Consider the following 22,019-nt stretch of genomic DNA (forward strand, 5'->3'; position numbering starts at 1 on the left):
TAGCATGGTTACTACCAGGCGCTTCACGCCCGGGGATGTATATTTAGTCTCTAGATCTGCTTCCGTGTGCTTCGGGCTCGATTCCCTCGATCAAACAGCGCTGTGTGCGATTTACTGAACACAAATCGATACTCGTAGAGATTCGCGGGCGTGCGGGCGAGCTCGGGGGATCTCGTGAGTTCAATCTGTACAACATCTCGGGAATTGAGGATATGAGAGCTGGTGAGAGGAACGGCCCGGCCGGTGGCGCTGTCGCTGATCGGAAGGCGACTTTGGTTCTGGCTTGGTTCTTGTTGAAGCGCTCGGCGCCGCCGGTTCGCTTCGCTTCGCGTCACTTCCACTTCGGTGCCTTGGCGAGATGTTAATATGCTGTCCATACGCGCTTTTGATATGAAGCTCTTAATGTCCTGGGGGGACATGTTGCCTCGAGATGAACAGCGGTGCTGTATCGACTCTGTTATGTAACGTCCACACTGACACTGTTCGCATCAAGGAGCCTGGCCTTGTTCGAAGTTTCTAAGGCATTGTCAGGCGGACACGTGCCATGCGATCTTTATATATCCTCTCAGTACGGGTGAAAGTAGAATACTTGGTGGTGGAAGTAACCGTCATGAGGCGTCTGGCGACCTCGGATATGAACCCCATTACTTACACACACTCGCTCGCCGTGCTCATCGTGCTCCACAGCGGCGATGAGGACTGAATGATTGCTGGGGATGCGGTACGTTCTGACCGCATGGAGCGCTCGGTGCTGTGATCGCTCTGACCTCTCCCTCCTCTGTTCTCTTGGCCGCTAGAATAAATCAAGTCGCAAGTCGCCGTCGAAGAGATCACCGCGGCGAAGGATTTCGTGGGTGAGCGTCAAACGCGTGGTACGGCGCAGCCTGAGGTGATGTTGATGATCTCGAGAGAGTAGTGCCTCATGCCGTCGGGTCATGCTTCACTCGGAATATCTTGTTCATGGAAGGATAGATGTGGACAGAAGATCTTGGTTTTTTGACCACTCCGTGAGCTCTTTGGCTTCTTCTTCTAGTCCTTACAATATGCCGTCGCCGCCTTGTGAGCGCCAAATTATTATAAGCGCTTTGCGCCTTCAGGACATGTACTATATGTGACCTAACTTCTAAGCTAGACTGCGGCGTCCTCGGCGAACGCAGTACGGTACAAGATGCTTGCAGTAGGACAGTGGGTAATATGTGACTGAACTCGATGTTCCTCTTCTGTCGACCTCAGGAGTTAGGCTTACACTACTGTCTGATCCCAGAGAAAAGAAGGGCGCGAACATGTGCACACACACTATCTAAGGATGTTAGTCTCATGACATGAGATTATATCGAAGCTTTGAGATGTATCGATTGAGCAATATTCCCGCACTAGAGTTCAGTACCCATGGCTAATTATTCGAGAGACCCGAGACAGTTCTGAAAAAACGGGGAGGTCCTACTCAACCCGAAGAAAACGAATCTGGGTGTTAGAAAAATGTACAAGTGTTCCCGCTCGTTCTTTAAGAACTGTATACTGGTAGAAGAGCCGGACTTTCCAGAAATACTAGAAGCTGCTCGAGTCGAGCGCACATCTTACATACGGTGGGGCATTTTCAAGACAACTTTGATTTTATTTTGGTGAAAAGTGGTTATATCACCTAACGATCACCTAGTCTCATTGATTACACGCTCATCTACGTGTTCAGGAAATGCATAATAAGTCAAACAAGCCGTGCCGGAATTAAACGCTAATAACCCAAAATAACCTAATGATTAATATACGCCATATGACTTACCCAAATTTGACTGGAATGGACAGCGACAAATGGCACCGCCGCGGTTGGAGGTCATATCATGGGTGTGTCAATAAGACAAGGCACAAGAGAAGCTCCATGGTCTTGGACATACAGTAAACGCGAACTGAGCTCGGATGACGCGGCCCATGTGCCCCCTCTGCATCATCCGCCGCCGCCGAGATACCAACAGCTAATTGCTATATTATTGTGGAGTACAAGTGGGATAATCTCTCGCGAGGAATAGGACCTCTGGAGCCCGCTGTGATGTATGACGGTGGGAGGTGAGTCGGTGGAATCCGAGTGAGCATACCGTCACATGTGCGGGCAGAATGCGTTGAGTGATCGAATGCTCAGTAAGCAGTCATTGAGTAAGCAAGCGTCCAAAATCCCGTCCTGTGGAATATGGTACAACACATACCACTTATATGACCAACACAGCACCTTTTCCAGTCACGCACCGAAACGACCCGGCGGCGCCGGCGAGGTTTTGCCAAAACCAAGTCCTCCGCGCTCGAACGGTGATCGCTTTGGCCATTCCCTCAGTCTGCTGGCCCCCTGGAATAAATGGCGGTTCATTCAAGTCGCCGCTCGACAAGATCACCGCGGCGAAGGGGGCCCGTGAGCGTCAATGTGTCCCGCAGCTGAGACTGATGAATTCGTGTGCCTCATGGCGGTGTCCTGATCCGTTGAGAACTTATGCGAGGAGAAAGGAAGGGAAGAGAAGAGAAGAGAAACGAGGGTAATGTCGACCTGGATTTTGGGACGGCTATTCAGCTCCTTGTTTTGTTGACGGTGTTTCCTTGTCCCTCGTCTCCCAGTCACGGGGGGCCCTGCATACTCTCATAGCCATGCATTGCCATAGCGAGCATGTCCGGGCAGCCTCGTGTTCGAGGCATGCTTGAGAGGTCTTTCCCAGAGAAGACGCAAAACCACGCTCAAAGTCACTTGGTCCGTGTTATACGCGACATGCTACAACACCGCCGTCCCTAGTAGACACTCTGAACTGAAGTTGTCTGCAACAAGCCAAAATCTGCTCACAAAAAAATGAGACAAATCTTGACGTAAAATACGAATACGCCCCGGCAATAGCCCAGTCGCAGGCGGAAGTTGTCCATCTGTGCGGTCTTTACGCAAGGTATCGCGGCCGAGTTGACACGCGAAAAAGTAACAAGCACGCGGAGTACGCGCTACCCCCACCGACAGACCTTGGTCGGTGAAGGTAACACAAAAGTTATTGTAGGCGTTTACTTGTGAGTCGATCATCATACTTACCTAGATGACCTCGTACAAGCGAGCGCATCGAAAGGCGAGTTTGGCGAATCAATGTGTTATTTGTTCATTAGACTTGCTCTTTGATGATGGCGTCGAGGTTGGCGCACATAGAGTCGAATGCCATCGCCGCCGCCGCCGTCTCATACGCGACCCTGCGTACTCACATAGCCTGGCATCGCCATAGCAAGTGTACGGCCTCGTGTTAAAGGCATGGTTGAGATCTTGAGACGTTTCCCAGTCAAGGCGGTAAAACCGTGCATGCTCGCGAGCATCCGGCTCCCGTCGCACTCGGCGTGCTACAGCACCGCCGTCCCCAGGCAACACATGTCGAGGGAGACAGCTTGTTCCAAAGAGGTCAGATAATTCTGCATAGACGTAAAGATCTGCTCACATAAAATGAATATAAATCTTGAAGTACCAGCGCCTGCCATTGATTGCGCACTCCCGGGTAGTAGACATCCATTTGCACGGTCTTCACGCAAGGGATAGTGGCTGTGCAAACACGCTACGAGTTGCAAGGCACGCGAAGCACGCGCTGCTGGCCATAGCGACAGATCTGGGTCGATGAAAAAATAGCACAAAAGATGTTGAAGGAAGCTCGATCATCATAACATGTTCCTACCTCAAGCGAGCGAGCTAATCCATTAAACAGTCATTAAGCTGGCACTTTATCATCGGAGACAGGGGCCTTGGTATGACGTCGAGGTTGGCGCACAGAAAGCTGTGATATCCGTCAGCTGGACTCTGATCAGGCATCCTGGAGCGTCATGCGATACTGCGTACCTATCCTCGGTGTGCCATGGCGTTTGCTGCGGATGACCGGGGCTAGGACCGGGGCTATTCCAGACGGCGAATGTCTGGTGACATCACCTATGGCATCAACAAACAAGCGAACACGAGTTTCTCGGAGGGCGAGCCATAACGATATTCCTCAGTCGGCACGCTTGGAGGAAGATAGCCTGTGATAAAGCAGACGATAGCAAGGTACAAAGAACGAAAGGGATTGTATTGCTTTCAAGACAAGCCGAGGCCCGAGGGAGCGCTCTGTGGGGAATTTGAGCGGCGCCCGAAACGGGTGGGTGTGCTTGTGCGTTGAGTGTGGCAGTCATTGTCAAGGACGCGTCCGTCCTGCTCACCCAACAATCCGCCATGTCCGCCCAGCCCCGTCCCTCTCTCGTCTTGGCCCCATCAGTCAACACTACAACGTAAGTCAATATCCTGTATATGCTTTGTCAATGATGCTTTGTCATTAATCATCCCAATGCTTACCCAGGGTGGTCACCACGACCACGACGACTACCACATACGCGCCCATACAGCTCCCGCCCCTCCCCCCACCATCCGAGCCCAAGGATCCAAAGACATACCCCCTCCTCCAAGCACATCTCCCACAATCGCTCCGTAACTTTCAGCTCGTATTCCCCGGCGGCTCACGGGCTACCTTCAAGGATGGAGAGGACGGAGAAGATGAGATGCAGGAGGAGGACGAGGTCGCGAGCGGCGACGGCTGGCGCATGCTCCGGCGCGACGAGGCCGGCGGGGAGACGAGCAAGTCCGTCGGTCTCGCAGAGGCGGTAGAGCGGTACGGCCGGAAGCGCTCCCATGGCGTCGGCGTCGATAGCATGATGGAAGGCGTCGAACCCACCATCGAGTACGACACTAGCACGCCCCCGCGCAAGAAGGCCCGCGCTACACATCTCCCGCCCATCAGCACCGTCAATGCCGCCGCGCCTCCGTCCCCGCTGCCGTCCCCGCATGGATCGCCGCCGCCCCAGAACGTCTGGCCATCCGCGCCCCCTAGCGGCGCTTCTTCCCCGCAGCCACACGCCCCATTACAGCCCGATCTCTCGCTCACCACCCTCCTCACCCTCCCTTCCCTCCTATCACACTTCAACAGCCTTCCGCAGCAGCTGCAGTCGCATTTATTGCTCACGCTGCTGCGGCACTCCCCGCTTCCCGTACTGCGCACGCTGCACTCGGTGCTGACCCCTACCCTCGCACGCGACTTCCTCACAATCCTTCCACCAGAACTCGTCTCGCAAGTCCTTGGCTTCCTCCCGTACTCGACGCTCGCGCGCGCATCCCGCGTCTCGCGCTCATGGCGCGCCATCATCGACTCGGACCCGGTTCTCTGGCGCGATCTGCTGAAAAGCACAAAGATCTGGTTCGGCGGTGACAGCGAGCGCACATTCGCGCGCTCCATCTACGCGCGGCGGGCGCGCGACCCGCCGCCGATACCGTCCTCCCTCCCACTACCGCACCCGTACAAGTCTTTGTTCAAGAGCCGGCACCTGACGCACAAGCGGTGGATCACGAACGAGCACCCGACGCACCGCTCGTTCCCCGCGCACGGGAGCAGCGTGGTGACGTGCCTGATCTTCTCGCGGGGGCGCATCATCAGCGCGTCGGACGACCACTCGATCCACGTGTACTCGCCGCTCACGGGCGAGCTGCTGCAGTCGCTCGACGGGCACGAGGGCGGGGTGTGGGCGCTGGCGGCGAGCCGGGACACGCTGGTGAGCGGGTCGACGGACCGGACGGTGCGGATATGGAATTTGGAGACGGGCAAGTGTACACATGTGTTTGGGGGGCACACGAGCACGGTGCGGTGTCTGGCGATTGTGAAGCCGGAGTGGATCGAGGTGGAGGGCGAGAACGGGGTGGTGAGCAGGGAGAAGTGGCCGAAGCGCTCGGTGATTGTGACGGGGAGCAGGGACCATTCGTTGAGGGTGTGGGCGCTGCCAAGGCCGCGTGATCCCGAGTATAGGTGTTTTACGGCGGAGGATCAGGAGGCGGATCCGTCGGAGGTGAGTGGCGCCGTTTGAGCACTGGTTTTGGTGTAAGGACGGTGACTAAGTGGTGTGTCAGGAGGATGTCGACGAGAACCCGTATCACCTTATGCATCTCGAGGGCCACGACCATGCGGTTCGCGCGCTCGCTGCGCGGGGACGGATATTGGTGTCGGGGAGCTATGACTGCACGGTGCGGATATGGGACATCGTGACGGGCGAGTGCAAGTGGGTGCTCGTCGGGCACACTCAAAAGGGTAAGGTTACGCCCATACAACATACATCCGCGACTTTTCTTTGTTAACGACAACCCTCAGTGTACAGCGTCGTACTCGATCTCTCGCGGAACCAGGCCTGCTCGGGCTCGATGGACGGGACCGTGCGCGTGTGGAATCTGCGCACGGGGCAGTGCCAGCACACGCTCACGGGGCACACGTCGCTTGTCGGCCTGCTGGGGCTCAGCCCGAACTTTCTCGTGTCCGCGGCGGCGGACTCGACGCTGCGGATCTGGGACCCGGACACGGGCGAGCTCAAGAACACGCTCGCGGCGCACACGGGTGCGATCACGTGTTTCCAGCACGACGAGTTCAAGGTGCTGAGCGGGTCGGACGGGACGCTGAAGATGTGGAATATCCGGGACGGGAGCGTGGTTAGGGATTTGTTGACGGGGGTGATGGGGGTGTGGCAGGTTGTGTTTGAGGGGCGGTGGTGTGTTGCTGCGAGTAATCGGAATCCGCAGACGGTGTTGGATGTGTGGGACTTTGGGGTGGAGGGGGACGAGGATTGGGTTGGGGAGCCGCCTGGGGGTGTGTATGATGAGGATACGGAGGAGGAGGAGGAGGAGGATGAAGATGAGGAAGAAGAAGAGGGGGAGGAGGAGGGGGTAGGGGGAAGGGAGGGAAGAGAGAGGACGGAGCTGCTCGAAGAGGACGATGAGGAGGCGGAGGAGCAGGCGGATGTGGATGCGATGGATGAGGATCTGGAGGTTGCGCCGTCGGAGGTGTCGTTTGAGGACGATGCTGCGCCTCCCCAGCAACGCCAACAGCGTGTATATCAGCATCGACATCGGTACCAGGACGAGAGCACGACCGAGGGCCAGGAAGACACGTCGACAGTCGCGCTCGAGTCTGACGAGCCGATGGAGCGCGATACGAGCGCGGATCGGTCCGAGTCCGCGGGCCCGTCTGCGTCGGCTTCGGTGTCGGCGACGACGAACGCGTCGGTCGCGTCGCTGTCGAGTGTGACGTCGAATGCATCGACTACTAACACGACGTCGCGCGCACCTGGCCATCATACGCGGGGCAAGCATGTGCTCTTGGGCGGTGGCGGGAACGCTGTCGCTGGGTCATCGAACTCGAACTCGAACCCGAGGCGGCGGCTGGGTGTGGGTGCGACGGGGCCGCCGCTGGATGGTGTGCCGGCGAGGTTGCCTGCGAACGACGAGACGCCGACGAGGCCGAGGGTGAGGCCTGTGAATAGGAGTAAGCGGCCGTAGGTGTGGGTGTGTAATTTTGTGTGGTGGAGGTTTGGGAGGAGGGGTGTTATGTTTCTTTTTCATTCTTTTTTATTCTTTGTTGGCATTGCATTCATCACACATCGCTATCGAGTTCATGTTCACATTCAAGTGCATTTCGTTCGACCATTCCGTTCCGCTTCCGGCGCTACCCCTTCCTTTCTTGATTTTTTTCTTTCTTGTTGGTCCACTCTTTGCGCTCGAGCTGTACTGTACCATGATACCGATATCGAGCGCTGAGCAGGGACAGGGCCGACGGCGTGGGGTTCCTTGAGCTGTTATTCAGGCCAGATGAGATCAGATTGTATTCTATATTTTGCTGTTAAAGCGATGCGTTGGTTGTATGGGACACGGTCTCTGTAGAATATGTGTTTATGGTTGGTTCAGATTACGAATTTTTATGATGGCTAGTATTAATATCTGTTTTTGATTAATATGTTATTCCTTTATCATCCATTCTGTAGCCTGGGTTTTTTACTTTTCAAGGAGAAAGTTTAGACGGCATGAGGCGAGCGTCTTGAAGTAAGACAAAGGAGTGTGGGAAAAAGCATTCGAGCGTGTCGCGCGTGTCTGTGGCTGTGTTAGTGTGACGCGCCCTAGTTCCGCGGCGGACGGTATGTTCTTCCGTCAGCAACACACACCACCACCTTCCCTGCCTTCTTGACGGAACATAACAATATAGGAGAGAAAGAGAAAGAAAGAGGACGACAAATGTGAGTGGTTTGCTGGGAATGGCTCGATGTATGCGGCTGACCGCGCAATTTCCATCTGGACGTGATCAGCATCCATCCCCTTTGCCTGTTTACATTCAACCGTCAACTCAACCATCCCCAGCTTTGTCCCAAGAATCGCACCATGTCCGGCTCGCCCAGTCTCGCAGGCCGTCTCATGCCCCGGCGCAGCGCGGCCACAAAGGCCTCTGCCAGCTTCGCGGACCAGCTCAGCTCCCCCGGCAGCTCCAGCCCCAGCGCGCGCTCGGATGACTCGTTTGGAGGCAGCGGCGGCGAGAGGCACGCTCCATCCGTCAAGGTCCGGTATGGCGGGAAGCACAAGTATCACGCTTCGCCGCTCAAGGTCACGTCCACGTCGTCTGCGGAGCAATCGCCCACCCGCAAGCCAAGGCCAACGCCGAAGCCAAAGCCCGTAGGGAAGCGCGCTGGGAGATCTGGGCAGAGTCAGAAGAAGCGGAGAAGGTCGCGCTCACGCTCGCGCGAGCCTGCGTCGAGCCTTTCTTCGTCTCCGTCGCCTTCTACCCCAAAAGCGCACGCGACGAAGAAGGCCAGGGTGGAGAAGCCGAAGCTGAGCCCGCTCGACACGGCCGCGCTGAGCGCGCCACTGCCCAGCAAGAACGAGGGCGAGGGCGAGGGCGAAGGTTCGCCACTGACGGAGCCTGACTCGCCTCTCACTCCCGTCTCTGGCTCGCCCGCCGTCGCCACGTCCCCCATCTCCCCCGGCTATGCGAGCCCGCCGCCGTTTATGAAGTCGCTTTCTCAGGCGTCTGCTTCTGCTTCTGCGAGCGCAAAGAAGGCGGTGTCGACTCCGTCTGCGAAGAACGGCGCGAAGAGGAAGCTCACACGGCCCCACACTATTTCAAAGGCTCCGCCTGGGTCGGCGAAGACATTGGCAGAGATGGTGCATACGCATACGCATACAAACGGAAAGGGTAAGGGCAAGGATAAAGGGAGAAGCGCGTATACCGAAGAACTCGGCAGCTTCGTGTTCGTGCTCGTCGGTGAGAACGGCAAGGTGGCGGCCGGCGAAAGGGACGGTGCTAGCGGGAAGGGCCAGAGGGATGTCAGTGTGCAGATCATCGAGAGTGTGACGTGGTGGCCTGCTCGGGTGCGTGACTACTGCCTTTCTATGCTAACTAATTAATGACATACGGACACTATGTACTCTAGGTATCGCGCATGCGCTCAGAGACGTCCGGTGCCCTCCAAGTACGCCTCTTCGGTGACAATACTCCTGGATCCTCGTCTTTATCCTCGTCAACCACCCCCTCCTCCTCCTTCCCGCTCGCTTCTTCCTCCAGCCTCCTTCCCATCGAATCGCCCTCCCCCGCGAACGTACGCCCGATGCGCACGCCTAGCGGAGAGCTCAGCTTCACAGACAGCACCTGCCGGTACACCTCTGGCGCCACGAAAGGCGACGACGGCCCACCGGACCCGACGTCCAGCTCACCGGGACACGAGCCGCCGCCGCGCCCCAAGAAGCGCCCGAAGTCGGCCTGGCAGGCCGCGGTGGACAAGATGGTCGAGGCGGAGGAGCAGGACAAGGACGGGATGCCCGCGTTTATCTCGTCGTTCCGCCTCGACTCGGATCTGGACGAGGATCTGGACGAGGACGGTGATCTCGCTGATGGTGATGGGAACGGCAAGCATGCGCCTGCTTCTTCGGGCAAGGACAAGGTCACGAAGGGGACAAAGGGGACGTCGAAGCGGGTGTTTGTCGATTTGCTGGATGTCGACGACGACGACGACGATGTGGACATGGACTTTGGCGACGATGACGACGACGATGATTTGGACTATCTGAGCGTGCGCGTTGGCGACTTTGTGCTCTCGTGGTACCCGCGCACGTGCGAGGCCTATTGGCCTGCGAAGGTCATTGGGATTCAGGAGCCAGTGAGGGAGCCCGGCGGCGCGAAGGGGAAGGCGAAGGGGAGGAGGAAGGGGCGGATGTATGAGCTCGAGTTTATGGATGGGGTACGCAAGGCGCTGCCGAAGAAGAAGTTCTTCACGAATGACGAGAAGGGGTTCGTGACTTGCAAGGTGAAGCGTGCTGTCATTGTGAGGTGTGGAAGCTAACGGTTTGCTTCTATCATTTCCAACGAACCGATAAATAAACAGCTCGGAGAGTGGACGAGCAAAGTCAAAGACGTCGACGGCCCCGACGACGACGACGACGCGAACGACAGCGCTAAACCCCCTCCTTTCTCCTCCTTCTCCCCCTCCTCTTCCGATCCCTCGCAACAGCGCCCGCGCTCGCCCAGCCCCGCACCCGTCCTCCCTCCACCCGCGAAAGAAGCGTTCGCAGACCTCCCGCTGCGCACGCAGCTCGCGTACGTGAAGCCCGTGTTGCTCGCGACCCTGCGCGGGGCGTACGCGCCCGCGCTGGCGCGCCACCGGGCGTTCATGAAGGGCGGCGCGGCGCGCGCGGGTATACAGAAGGACGCGGGCGTGCGTGGCGAGATGGGCACGACGGATGTGGCGGAGCTGAGGGCGCTGATTAGCGAGTGGGTGTTGAGGGGGGAGACGCGGGGGAGGCCGGGGGTTGGGGAGGACGTTGAGGAGAATGAGGGCGGACAGGGGGTGGGGGTGGATGTGGTGCCGATGGATGTTGATAGGCGAGGGCCAGAAGTGGGAGAGGAAGGCGAAAACGTCGACGTGACGAATGGGAATGGGCATGTCGAGGCCCCAGGCCCAGGGACCGGGGAGGCATGTGTATGTGTTCGCGCCATTCTCCTTCTGTCTTCTTTCTTCTCGTGTCCTCGTATCTCACAATCTTGCGTTTTCGCAGCCCGATACCAACCACCCGCTTGCGATTGGCGGTACCGATTCTTCTGCATTAACTTCCGCAAAACCAAGCGATGCATCCCACCAGCCCGATGGCGAAGCACAGCAGGGAGGCAATGCTATCGGTCAAACTTCTAGCCAGAACGATCCTTACGAGACGGTCAGTCGTCCTTCTCTTTCTAGCTTGATAAGACCACGCAAGGTTCTGCCCTATCGTCCCTCCCTCGCTGGCTTGCTGCCCGGGGTTCCGAGATAAGGTTTGCGCAGCGCTGTACTGCGTAACCTCCCTTGCGTTGGTCAGAAACTCCCAGCCAAGCCGAGCCCGAGGAGGCCAGGGCTGCTGCGGGCCCGGGCCAAAGATACCGCGTATCGCTGCCTCTCGGGGCGCTCCCGAGTCTCTTTCGTGATTCTCGTTATCTGTGTTTCTTGAATCGTCAGATATCAGAGCATAAGCGGCAATGGAGCGTGGCTGACCATATGCTTGCGGCTTCGCGGTTCACAGGTCGAGGTGGGGGCTGTTCCGTCGGGAGCACCTGGTCTTCCGCGCGAAAGGGAGACTGAAGCCGATGCGTTATCTCAGGGCCGAGCGGGGGCGGAAGCCCAGCATAAGGTGCCGATAGAGGTAGAGGCGAAGACGGTGGTGAAAGAAGGTGCTGGTCATGCGGTGCGTTCCTGGTTTATTTTCCCTGCGTTGGCTTTGGCAGGGATTGTGCGATATGATGCAGTTTCGCTGATAATAATCGTGCTCTTGCGCCTTGGATTTTTAATTAGGACGAAGAGCGAGGCGATGCGACTGCAGAAGCTTCGCAGGCCATATCCAGAAAGCCGTTCGGGTGTGAGGAGTACGAGAGTCTCGCTGGACACGAAAAAGTCGCTGTGCGTGCTGTTTCACTCGTTTTCTCTACCCATGCTTACACATTGACCGCTGCATCTCGCCCGCTTCGTCCACCGCTGACTAAATGCCATTTTGACACGCGTTAGTACTGCACGGACGTCCTCCTACGCGAAGCCGTCCAACAACTGCACCTCTGGCGCGCGGGCGACCGCACGTCAGTTGACCTGCTCCCGGAGGCGGAGGAGGCGCGGCTGCACGCGATTGCGGTGGGGAAGATGGAGTACAGGGACTGGGTGTGGGATGTCGTGCGCATGCGTAAGGCGCAGGCCAGACTGCATAGCAAGCGGGAGGAGCCGAAGAACGCCGCCGCCGCCGCTAGTGCTAGTGGGGGGACGCGGTCGAGGCCGAGGACGTCGACGGTTTCGAGGCGGTAGTTTGATTTGTCTCTATGGTGTATCTCTACAGTTCTTGAGTCCAATGGTAATGCTGATTCAATGAGTAGGCTGTCAGTGCTGAGTTTTGGCCTGCTTTCAGATATGTTTTCGGAGCTGTTTGCTCATTAGACATAGGGATGCCTTTGTCGGGGTTTTCAGGGGGGGTTATTAACATTGATAACTTACTTGATTCTGAATGTCTACGTCGGCAATGACAGCACCGCCTTTTGTCCAGGGGATGAAGGTGAGGTGCCCCGACAAGCAATGCGATCTTGCCTATACTGACACTACTTACTACGAAAAGGGATGTCGGGAACCTGCATCGACACGTATGTTCTACGCGCGTCAAGCACCTTCAGCAATCCAAACGAGCAGGATACCGCCTTAGGAGGGTACACGGCAGTTGCGGCTGTGGCGTACTGGTTTATTATTATGCGTTCAGATGGAATGATGGCGCGTGGTCAACCGGTCAAGTACAACATCCTGCCTTGGCAGGCATGTATTAAAGCTTGACGGTCGTCTTATAACTAGATTATGGCGCTTCAAAGTGGGCTGGTCGACCTCGCAGTTTCATAGGTAGGTCATGGCTGCGCCTATTGTCATCTAATTGGGAGTTTCAGGCGAGTGTCAAGACATCGCACACCACTTGAGTGGCCCATTTCTACCCGACAGTTCTCGGCTTCTTTGCTTTCATTGTTTTCGGTAACCGTCCACTTGAAACTAACAAACGAGTATTGCAGGCAGCAGTTTGGCTACCTACGTGCGCCAGGAGCTTACTGTAGTCAGACGTAAATAACGGCAGAAGCGAAGAAATATCAGACAGCGAAAGCGAGGACAGGGTTCCCTATCGTCGGCGAGCTGGTACCAGTATAATTGCAAGTCAAGAAGTCAAACCCAAGTGAAAGGCCGGAAATGATGGAGAACCGACTCCGACGACCGCATGGCATATAGCCGACGACTCGGACGGAAGAATAGTAATTCCGGACTGAGTTTTTCCTCACTTCGACCAGTTGTGGGACGGTGCGTGATCAAACCTACGACAGGGAGAGGAAATGAAATGGCATGAACCTGGCAACCGGTGGGATACTCTGAAGGTACGTTTTCAGAGCAAAAGAGATGGATCCTTAACCAACAAACCAACAAACAGGTAACCCTGATGACATGGACAGCGGCCGATGCGGCGCGGTATGAAGTAAACCACAGCCACGACAAGTTGAGCTAATTCATTGAGTTATTCACGGGTTCACACGACATACGGCTCAAACTATAATTTATTCGAGATTGAATCAACCAGCGCCCACTAGCTCATGCACGACTATGCTTCTTCTCTTCGCCCTTCTCTTGCTTGTTCTCTTCCCTCTCCGCAACGCGCTCCCTCAAACCCCTCGTCGCCAGTTCCTAGGACATGGCCTCCGCTTCAAGCACACTGACGGACTCGGACCCTGATCAAGTAAGAGCGCAGGCGGCGTTCACAGCAAACCTCCGAATCATAGGCTCAATGACAATCGGCGGCGCGTTCTACGGGTTCATGTCCACCGCGGCAGCCCTATGCGCGCATTCGCTCATCCAGACTCGCCAATCCCGCTCGCGGAAACATCTCGTGTTCCTTCTTGCATACGTCGGCACACTTTGGTTAGCAGGTACGACAGCGATTGTGGGCATGTCTGGAATCGTCATTGAGACGTACGTAATTCACGCGTCAACCTCGCTCGAGAGCCCGTACGTGCAGAATCTCGCTCCGGGGGGGTTCACTATGGTTGCGGATATCCCTTTTTGGATAATTTGCATGCTTTCGGACGGTATGATGGTGCGTGGTCGAATGTGTCGTCTTGCTCCTCATGTATACTGATGCATATACGGCGGTTTTTCTTGCCAGGTCTGGCGGTTCAAGGTTGTTTGGTCAATGTCACATTTCTATCGCTACCTGATAGCCGCACCTGTTATCCTCTATCTGGGAACATCGAGTACGTATCAAGATACAGTGTGATCTTCATTTGACTAAATGCAGTCCCGTGCCATAGTTCTCGGGTTTCTTGCTTTCATAGTCTTTGGTAACCACCCTGTCACGGCCGGCAATGATACCTACAACTTGTATCTTGTCACTACCATGTTTATATCCTCTTTCTGCCTCAATGTCTACATCACCGCCTTCATAGCGGGCCGTCTCTTTCTGTACAGGCGCCGCTTTAAAGCTAACTGGGGTACGCGTCTGTTCATCTCCATCCCTCTTTCACGCTTATACAACCATGTCTCGTCTTTACCAGGGTCACCCGACACAAGCCACTACTCATCTATGGGTAGCATACTTATCGAGTCATACATTCCCTTAACAATCTGCACCATCCCCTTCCTGGCGACGTATCTCCTGAACCATCCGGCCGAGTATATGGCAGCCCTAATTCTCGGCGAGATGCAGATCATCGCGCCACTCGTGGTCATGATCCGCGTTTCACGCGGGGTTGCATGGGGTTCGTCGACCGCGCCACAGTCACTAGAGGACGTGGTGGACAGAATGATCGAAGCTCACGAGCTGCGAACGGTGCAGGGTGCAGTTTGAAGGAGTGAAGTTTGTTGGCGCTTGGTCATAGGGAAAAGCAAACAGTGACACCTCGAGTCTTGCCCATGTATTGCCATCGTTTGCGCTGTGTTGTGTTATGATATGCTACGGCGGTTTCTATGGCAATAGGTGGACGCATGACATAGCGGCTTAGTGCACACATGGGCTCGTTTTACGTTACTACTCGAGAATGATGAGATTCTTCTGCACTAATCAATCCAGTAATGTACAAACTCGTTTTTTCATATCGTTCCACATTCGTTTACAAGCTGTACCGCCTATCATACACGGAGGCCCTAACTTACACCAATATCTCTTGTACGACCTCGCGAAGCCCCTCAGCATATGAGTCTTAGGCCACACAGTCAGCCCCCAGCATGATCCTTTCGAGGGGGAAACCACTCGTCGCACGTACTCCGAGTGGATCGACAAGTAACCTGTAGGTGCGGGACAAAACCATCGAAACGTCCATGCCCCTGAAAACCGAAGACATGAGGTTCCTCGGGAGTCGAGGTGCGGCAAAACCACAACCACCCGAGGTGGTCGTCAGGAAGCTGCGTTGCGAGAACGCGCAGCTCTGGCGTATGAGCAGAAAGGTTGTTCTATGGAATGACCCCCCGGGAACGCTGGTTTGATGTCGAGATGGATGCTTCGGATGTGGTGGAGAGGCAGTACTTGCGATGCAGAGCGGGACGATGAACTTGCGCGGTAGTTTGTGTTGTTTTTACATGGTGTATATCTACAGTGCTTGCGTCCAATGGTAATGTTAGTTCAATGTGTGGGCTGTTAGTGCTGAGATTCGCCTGCTTTCGGAGAGGATGTGTTTCAAGGTTGTTTGCGTTTGCTCAGTAGACATGCCTTTGTCGGAGTTTTTCCGGAGCTTGATTGGCACAGATTGGCACTTGCTTCTAACCGGCCACGTTGATGATCATTGACCCGTCCCGAGTACGGGGTTTCCACCCTCAGACCTCCGTTCTTTAGTGTCTTTGTCTCACCAGGACTGGCGACGAACCTATCATCCCAATCCTTAATGCCTTGCGGAACCTCAAGCCCACTCAAGCTCAGTCACGATTTCCGGCAAGTCTTTGGCTGCCACGGTGACCAAGCAACGACCCTTCAAGTTTGGAGTTTTTTGTTTACATGGGCAGGGCTCGTCTCGTCTGAACATGTCTCCCTGAAAAGAACAAGCGAAGCGTATTGTTCATCAGGCCTACTTTGAAGCGACGATCAATTCGCTTTGACGTCTGGTCTAGCACTCGGGTGCTATCATATCGCCCACTGCGTATAAAAGCGACGCCATCGTCTAAGCACTGATCCATTACCTCTTACCACCCGCCTCTACCGCCAACTTCTTGCGGCTCATCGGTAGGCATTTTGCGCTCGTCTTTGGCCTTTGATCTGAGCGACGTTCTTTACTAGAAGCTTCAGGATGTCAAACCGTCTTTGGTCAACAGTACTGCTCAACGACGTGCCCCCCGAGCACCCCCTGCCAGGTTTCATCGAGCGCATCACGCTGGGTCTCAGTCAGCATCTCGGGATCGATGAACCTCCCCCGCCGCACTGGTGGAAGCACCAATGCGTATCCTACCAGGCCAACAACGATCACTCTCAAGTGATAGACGTCACGGCCAACATCATGCTTCCGCAGCCCAATGGTTGCGGGAGCCCGCTCTTCTTCACGATCAATCTGGTATCCGCGCTTGTTTTCGACCGCTTGCGCAACGTTCAGTTCCACGCGTCGCGTGCGGTGTACGAGGATATGCTCGGGCTGCATCAGATCTTCTCTAGCGAGGTCCGGCGTAAATGGGAAGAGGCAAGCGCTCAGGCGCGTCAGGCTCAGCTGCACCAACACGAGCTGCGTCAAGAGCAACTCCGTCAAGATCAACTGCATCAAGAAAAAATGCGCCAGGATCAGCTCCGTCAAACCCAGCCCCGTCAAGATCAGCCCCGTCAAGATCAACTGCATCAGTTTCAAGTTCACCAGCCTGTCGCAGTTCAGCCGGATAACGATGTAAGTGCTCTAGTTTCGGTATCCACATAACTAAGCCTTGCTGATGGCGGTATGGCACAGAAAGCCACAGTGTCTTGGGAGTGCTCTTCATGCGACGTTCCGTTCACCGAGCGTGTTTCTCTACCAGAGGATGGACATGCTATTCCTCAGGGCGGAACACCGTGTGTCTGCGGATCCGAATCGTACTGTGACCCATGCATATCCAAAAAGGCCCCTCGTTTCTGTGCTCGCTGCGGATCTCCTTGCTGCGACGACTTCCGCTGCATATCAAGAGACGAGTGCACGGAGTGCGGTGCAGCAGACAACATGTGCTCCAAGTGCCGCGACGAGAATGATGAGCATCCTATCAAGGACCTGGACGACTCGGAAGAGCTCACGACCATCACGTACATGTGCCCGCGTTGCGACAGAGAGTTTTGCAACCGGTGTTCTGTAAGCGCATACGAGCCGTGCCCTGAATGTGGCACAATTCTGGATGCCTGCACAGACTGTCAGCAGATATGCGAAGGTCATGGTTGCGATGCCCCGATTTGTTTTGAGTGTCTTGCATCGTCGAGAGGTAATTCTGGGCGGCGCTATTGCGAATATTGCTCTGGGCAGGAGGATTGGTAGCGCTAATTAACATCCATATATCAAACGAGATTTGATAATGTAGAATTAGATTAAAGGCGTCAATGTGTGCGCATATCTGAACTGACGTTGAGGGAGGAGAAACATCGAGGGAGTGCGTTATGTCTAGGAAATTTATCATGACGTCATGCTCTCGTCTTGCATATGAGTTCTGGTTTAGAAACTTGTTCTAATTTGGGCGTGCCCCTGTTTGGCCTATACCGCGTGTTCGTCCTTTAGCTTTCTCCTCCAACCTGCATCACCGCAACTCATCGCCCCAGTGCCTGCGAGATTCTAGACGATCCATCCATGAACCATGTTATCCCTAATCAAGCAATATCGGACGCAAACACAGTCGACTCAAGCATCCGTGTGAGCAACCATTGTTTTTGTGCTCAGATAGCTTATCTCTAGGTCTTGTCTTGTGAAAAGTGGTGGCCCGAAGCAGCGGCTAATACCATGATACACAAAGCTCGTACCGGACTTTCTAACTCCTCTCAGGTTAAAGCAACTTGCTGTGCATGCTCAAGTCCACTTCTTGAATGTCAGTGGTGTAAAACAGTATCATGCAGCGGTTCCAAAGATCCCCAATGTTCCGAATTCGCTCGAGCAGCAGTTAAACTCGGGGAAATTTCCAGTAAAGTGTTATGTCATGCTTGCTCGTCCGAGCAGTTCTATATTTCAGACCCCTCTCAATGTCCCCAGTGCAAGGAGATGCGACCACCGGAGCAGTTTTCCAAGTGGTGTATCGGAATACCGCTACCTGCTGTACCCCACAACATAACCCCCGCTCCCCGTCGTCATCCACCTACGCCAGGACCGTGCGACACCTGCACTCAGAACGGGCCTCTACCCCTCAGGACTTGCGTCATGTCCCGTTGCTGGTACAATCACCCTGTCCTCATGAAACTCCTATTCATCAATTCGGACTCCACCTCACGCTACTTCACAGGCTACGCATCTTCTGGCTTTGTGTGCTCCGAGTGCTCTCCCAATGGTGGAGAGCATTGCGCGTGTGGTTGCAGCTGGGCATGCGACGCCTGCGTAGACGAAGGCTCGCTCCAAGGTTGCTTGGGATGCGGCGTCCGATTCTGTCATGTCGAAGAAGATTGCAGGAACACAGAGTGGTGTCATATATGCAAGATCCCTCGTGTCTGTGATGACTGTATCGAAGAGGAACCCGAGAACCCAGAAGAAAGTACAGGGCTGCGCTTGACCAGGCGCTGCAAACAGTGCTACCATCCGTATTGCGGCGATTGCTTCGAGGCACTGTTTGCTTGCATACACTGTGATGCGCGCATCTGCGAATGGTGCCACCGGGATTACCACAGCCAAAAGTTCGGGGGAGGCCCTGTAGGCTTCGTTTGCAAACGGTGCCAACCGTGCGGTGCAGAGGTCTTGACCCGTAACAATTGGGGTGGTGGTTTTGTGAAGATTGAGCATGGTTGGCTGGAGGTTACAGGCTCTGTCGTACGCTGAAATGATGTATATGTTCATAGTTCAAGTACGTAACTTTGTGAGTCAATCGTGTATTCGTATCTCTGCTCTGTCAACTCGAAATCGTCACTCGTCATATTTTGAGTTTTGGATTACCTCTGTTGGAATACAAGTCTGCAGGATATGCATAGGTTATACTTGCGCTGTTTCATTGTGGGCGCAATATTTTGCTACAACGGCCCGTTATCAAAAACCCGTAGGAGTTCAGCCCTAGTGGCGAGATGGTGATGCGCCTGGTCCGCACAATTAATACCAAATATAATCAATAACGTAGAGAAAGATACTATCAGCAGTAGCCAACGCATGGCTGAAGGCAAATCCGCGATGAAACTGTAGAATGTTGCAGATGGACTTGGTTAATTGGGATAAAGATGCACCATTGTCACGCAAGCGCGTTCTCTTCATCGCTAAGAAAGTTCAGACGTCGAAGGGGACCTGAGGGATGCAGACAGTTTACATACGTTGAAGCTCGTAGTTATCCTACATCGGAAGAACGGCGGTGATCAGCACGCAACGTCGAGTCGCCGATGAATACGACAAGGCGAGCCCAGAACGAAGAATCGATAGCGGACGTGCCTTTCCAAGTGAACAGTGTGTCCGCAGCTGAGGGTGCACAGGATTGTCTTATATGCCAGAATGGCAGTAGATCTCATCGGAGCATTGCAATCCAGACTATATAGCGACACCTTTTCCCCCTGTCAATCCAGAACTAAGCTTAAAACGGGGGCACGACGTGAAATTGTGAATCAGGCAAGTTACGCGGCATCTCGGACATGCTTGATGGTGTAAGGGGTTTCTTGGACAGGCTGCCTGCCAAGCTACGTCAGACTGACATTAAAGGCATTGTCGTAAAGGCATTGACTAACCGAATATATGGCTACTATATCGCTAGAGGCATGCTATGCATAAGACCAACAATATTAGCGCGTCGCCAGAGACAGGCTGAGGGTTTGTGTTGCTCGTTCACTGTTGGGCCGCGCGTATTGCACCCGTGTCAATGCTATTCCCACGTGCTCCAATTTATTCCCACGACTACAAGCAATTGTCAACAGGATGCTCTCGTCACTTGCAACATTGCTGCGATCAAAAACTTGACAAGGAAACTCACTAAACTTCGTTCCACGCTCCCCGAGAGTCGTCAGTGGCCACTACCCCCAATTCTGATACTTGCATGTTACTTGGGAAATGTAATAGGTTCTTAGCAAGAAAACTAGGCATCACAACTTACGGCTACACCTCACATCAACCTCACATATGCACGCATTCAAGGACACATCATGGGTCGCGCTAATGCTCCACGCCGGAGAAGCAGTGTTATGTCTCGGTCACTACTGGCCGGCTGATCACAACAGCAGCGTTACGGACAGCCTCAGCCTCAGCTAGCCAGCTCTGCCAAGCACACGACACGGCACCTGTCGACCGCATATAAGAGCGTCTTTCGTGCGTCTGTGATTGGCGACAACCCCTCCGTTGAATCCGTCATGTACACCAAAGCACTCTTCGTTCTCGCTTTCTCAGCCTTAGCCGCGTCCGTCTCTGGTGAGTCAACCCGTAGCTTCATCGACGCATTCAGGCTCCTGACTGTCTTTCGGACTGCAGCGACAGCACCAGCGCCGAAGATCACCCCCGCACCTTCCCTCAAACGCGATTCCCCAACATGCGGCTCCGACCCGGGTGCATGGGTGCGGAGATGCCTCGTCGACGCAAACGATAGCAACGGCAACGCGTGCTCAGAGTCCGTCGTTCCATTTCCGTTCCACTCTTGCGGCTGATCGTTATCATTAACATTCAACTGACGAACGTGAACGAACAGGAACGACTTCACATGCCTCTGCAACCAGATCAACGCCAACGGCAACTTCGCCATCTCCGAAGGCCGGTGCGTCTCGGACGGGTGTTTCAACAACCCCGGCGGCGGTGGCGGCTCGGCGGGGTACAGCTCGGCGTCGTCGTATCAGGCTTCTTTCTGCTCTTCGGGTACGTGTAGTTTGAATTGATTCTCTGCTGGGTAGCTCATGCTGGCGCAGCCATCGCAACTCCGTCCGGCACCGTTGTGACTTCGTCGCCGGCACCTACGTCTAGCGCTTAATGCCTTACACGGATATTCGTAATGAGCACAGTCTAACATACAACAATCATATGCTTTTGTGTCTTAAGGACATCCAGGAATAACAAGATAAGGCCTGTGACTTCAGGTGTGTACCTTAGACAGAGGAAGTCAGAGGGAGGCCCTGTCACCGTCTCCATAGTCTTGTTCTCCCTGAAGAAACAAAACACGATGCTCGGGATAGCGAATACAAACCGCTGATGCCAGCCGAGGATATACGGACTGAGAACATGGGGTATGAATTGCAATGAACAAGGTCTCGAAGATGCTGGTTGCTCAAGCCTTTGTTCTTTGTCTCGATACAGACGACAGTACAATGACTCCCAAAACCGACGTCTTCTTCCATGATGAGTCGCCTGTCACGGAAAATACCTGACCCCACAGGCGCCTACAGACAGATATATAGGGATCGCTGCTAGCCGGATGGCAAGATACGGCAAACATCTGCCCTGAATCCTGCATCCTCGGGAGCGTGTCGTCTCTCTCGGTACATTCGACACTCCTCCACTAGCTTAGACCGCCAAACGTGATAGATGTCCACAGCTATAGACCGCGAGCGACAGGTATGTCTTCACAAGACTGCGCCTCAGCGTCTTCAGCGTTAACCGTCCATCGGCGTTTGTCATTCGATAGGCTGTCAAGACGACGAACTACGTATCGCAGTTCACGCACGTATCGGAAGACCAGAAGAACTCCGCCAAATGCGGCTGCGGCGGTGATCTCCTCGAGTGCACCTATTGCAGAACGGCGTCCTGCGCCGTCGGGTCTGCTGGAGGATGCACCTACAGCCGCGGTGTGCCGGTCGTGTTTCGCGACGGGAAGGACATATGGTGCCGGGCGTGCTGGTCTGACGTAGACCGCACCTCGCCCGAGCAGGCACAGTGCATTCGTTGCCAGCAGATGCTACCGTGCAACGAGTTCTTCTACTGGTGCGTTGGAAGACCCGTCCCGGACATGTCGCAGCCGCGGACCTTGGACCAGCCAGCACGGCGTGTGCATGCGATGCGCCCCTGGCTATGCATCCAGTGCAGGGCTCCCCAGGGCGGCCCCAGAGTTGTTGTGAATCGCAGCTGCGGCAATAGGTGTTGCTGGAGCGAGCC

At 55.0% G+C, this 22,019-nt stretch overlaps 4 protein-coding genes across 4 annotated transcripts; all 4 read left to right on the forward strand.

Annotated features, from left to right (window-relative positions):
- Positions 1-4,401: 4,401 nt before the first annotated feature.
- CONPUDRAFT_134664 (WD40 repeat-like protein) lies at positions 4,402-7,850 on the forward strand. The gene is made up of 3 exons (XM_007766260.1): positions 4,402-5,859; positions 5,921-6,098; positions 6,159-7,850. The coding sequence occupies exons 1-3, from the start codon at positions 4,525-4,527 to the stop codon at positions 7,334-7,336; spliced, it is 2,691 nt and encodes an 896-aa protein (XP_007764450.1). The 5' UTR covers positions 4,402-4,524; the 3' UTR covers positions 7,337-7,850.
- Positions 7,851-7,999: 149 nt separating this feature from the next.
- Positions 8,000-12,179, forward strand: CONPUDRAFT_141631 (uncharacterized protein). The gene is made up of 8 exons (XM_007766261.1): positions 8,000-8,067; positions 8,137-9,193; positions 9,256-10,143; positions 10,204-10,797; positions 10,874-11,029; positions 11,372-11,533; positions 11,641-11,745; positions 11,851-12,179. The coding sequence occupies exons 2-8, from the start codon at positions 8,210-8,212 to the stop codon at positions 12,136-12,138; spliced, it is 3,177 nt and encodes a 1,058-aa protein (XP_007764451.1). The 5' UTR covers positions 8,000-8,067; positions 8,137-8,209; the 3' UTR covers positions 12,139-12,179.
- Positions 12,180-13,499: 1,320 nt separating this feature from the next.
- Positions 13,500-14,959, forward strand: CONPUDRAFT_162094 (uncharacterized protein). Its single transcript, XM_007766262.1, has 4 exons — positions 13,500-13,945; positions 14,015-14,102; positions 14,160-14,339; positions 14,403-14,959. Exons 1-4 carry the CDS (start codon positions 13,544-13,546, stop codon positions 14,693-14,695), a joined length of 963 nt encoding a protein of 320 aa, XP_007764452.1. The 5' UTR covers positions 13,500-13,543; the 3' UTR covers positions 14,696-14,959.
- Positions 14,960-16,124: 1,165 nt separating this feature from the next.
- CONPUDRAFT_149615 (uncharacterized protein) lies at positions 16,125-20,901 on the forward strand (the record flags this gene model as incomplete). Its single annotated transcript, XM_007766263.1, has 7 exons — positions 16,125-16,706; positions 16,767-17,138; positions 17,194-17,265; positions 20,168-20,351; positions 20,412-20,547; positions 20,626-20,789; positions 20,840-20,901. The coding sequence occupies 7 exons, from the start codon at positions 16,125-16,127 to the stop codon at positions 20,899-20,901; spliced, it is 1,572 nt and encodes a 523-aa protein (XP_007764453.1).
- Positions 20,902-22,019: the final 1,118 nt, after the last annotated feature.

This window comes from Coniophora puteana (assembly GCF_000271625.1).
Source record: "Coniophora puteana RWD-64-598 SS2 unplaced genomic scaffold CONPUscaffold_2, whole genome shotgun sequence".
NCBI classification, from domain to species: domain Eukaryota; kingdom Fungi; phylum Basidiomycota; class Agaricomycetes; order Boletales; family Coniophoraceae; genus Coniophora; species Coniophora puteana.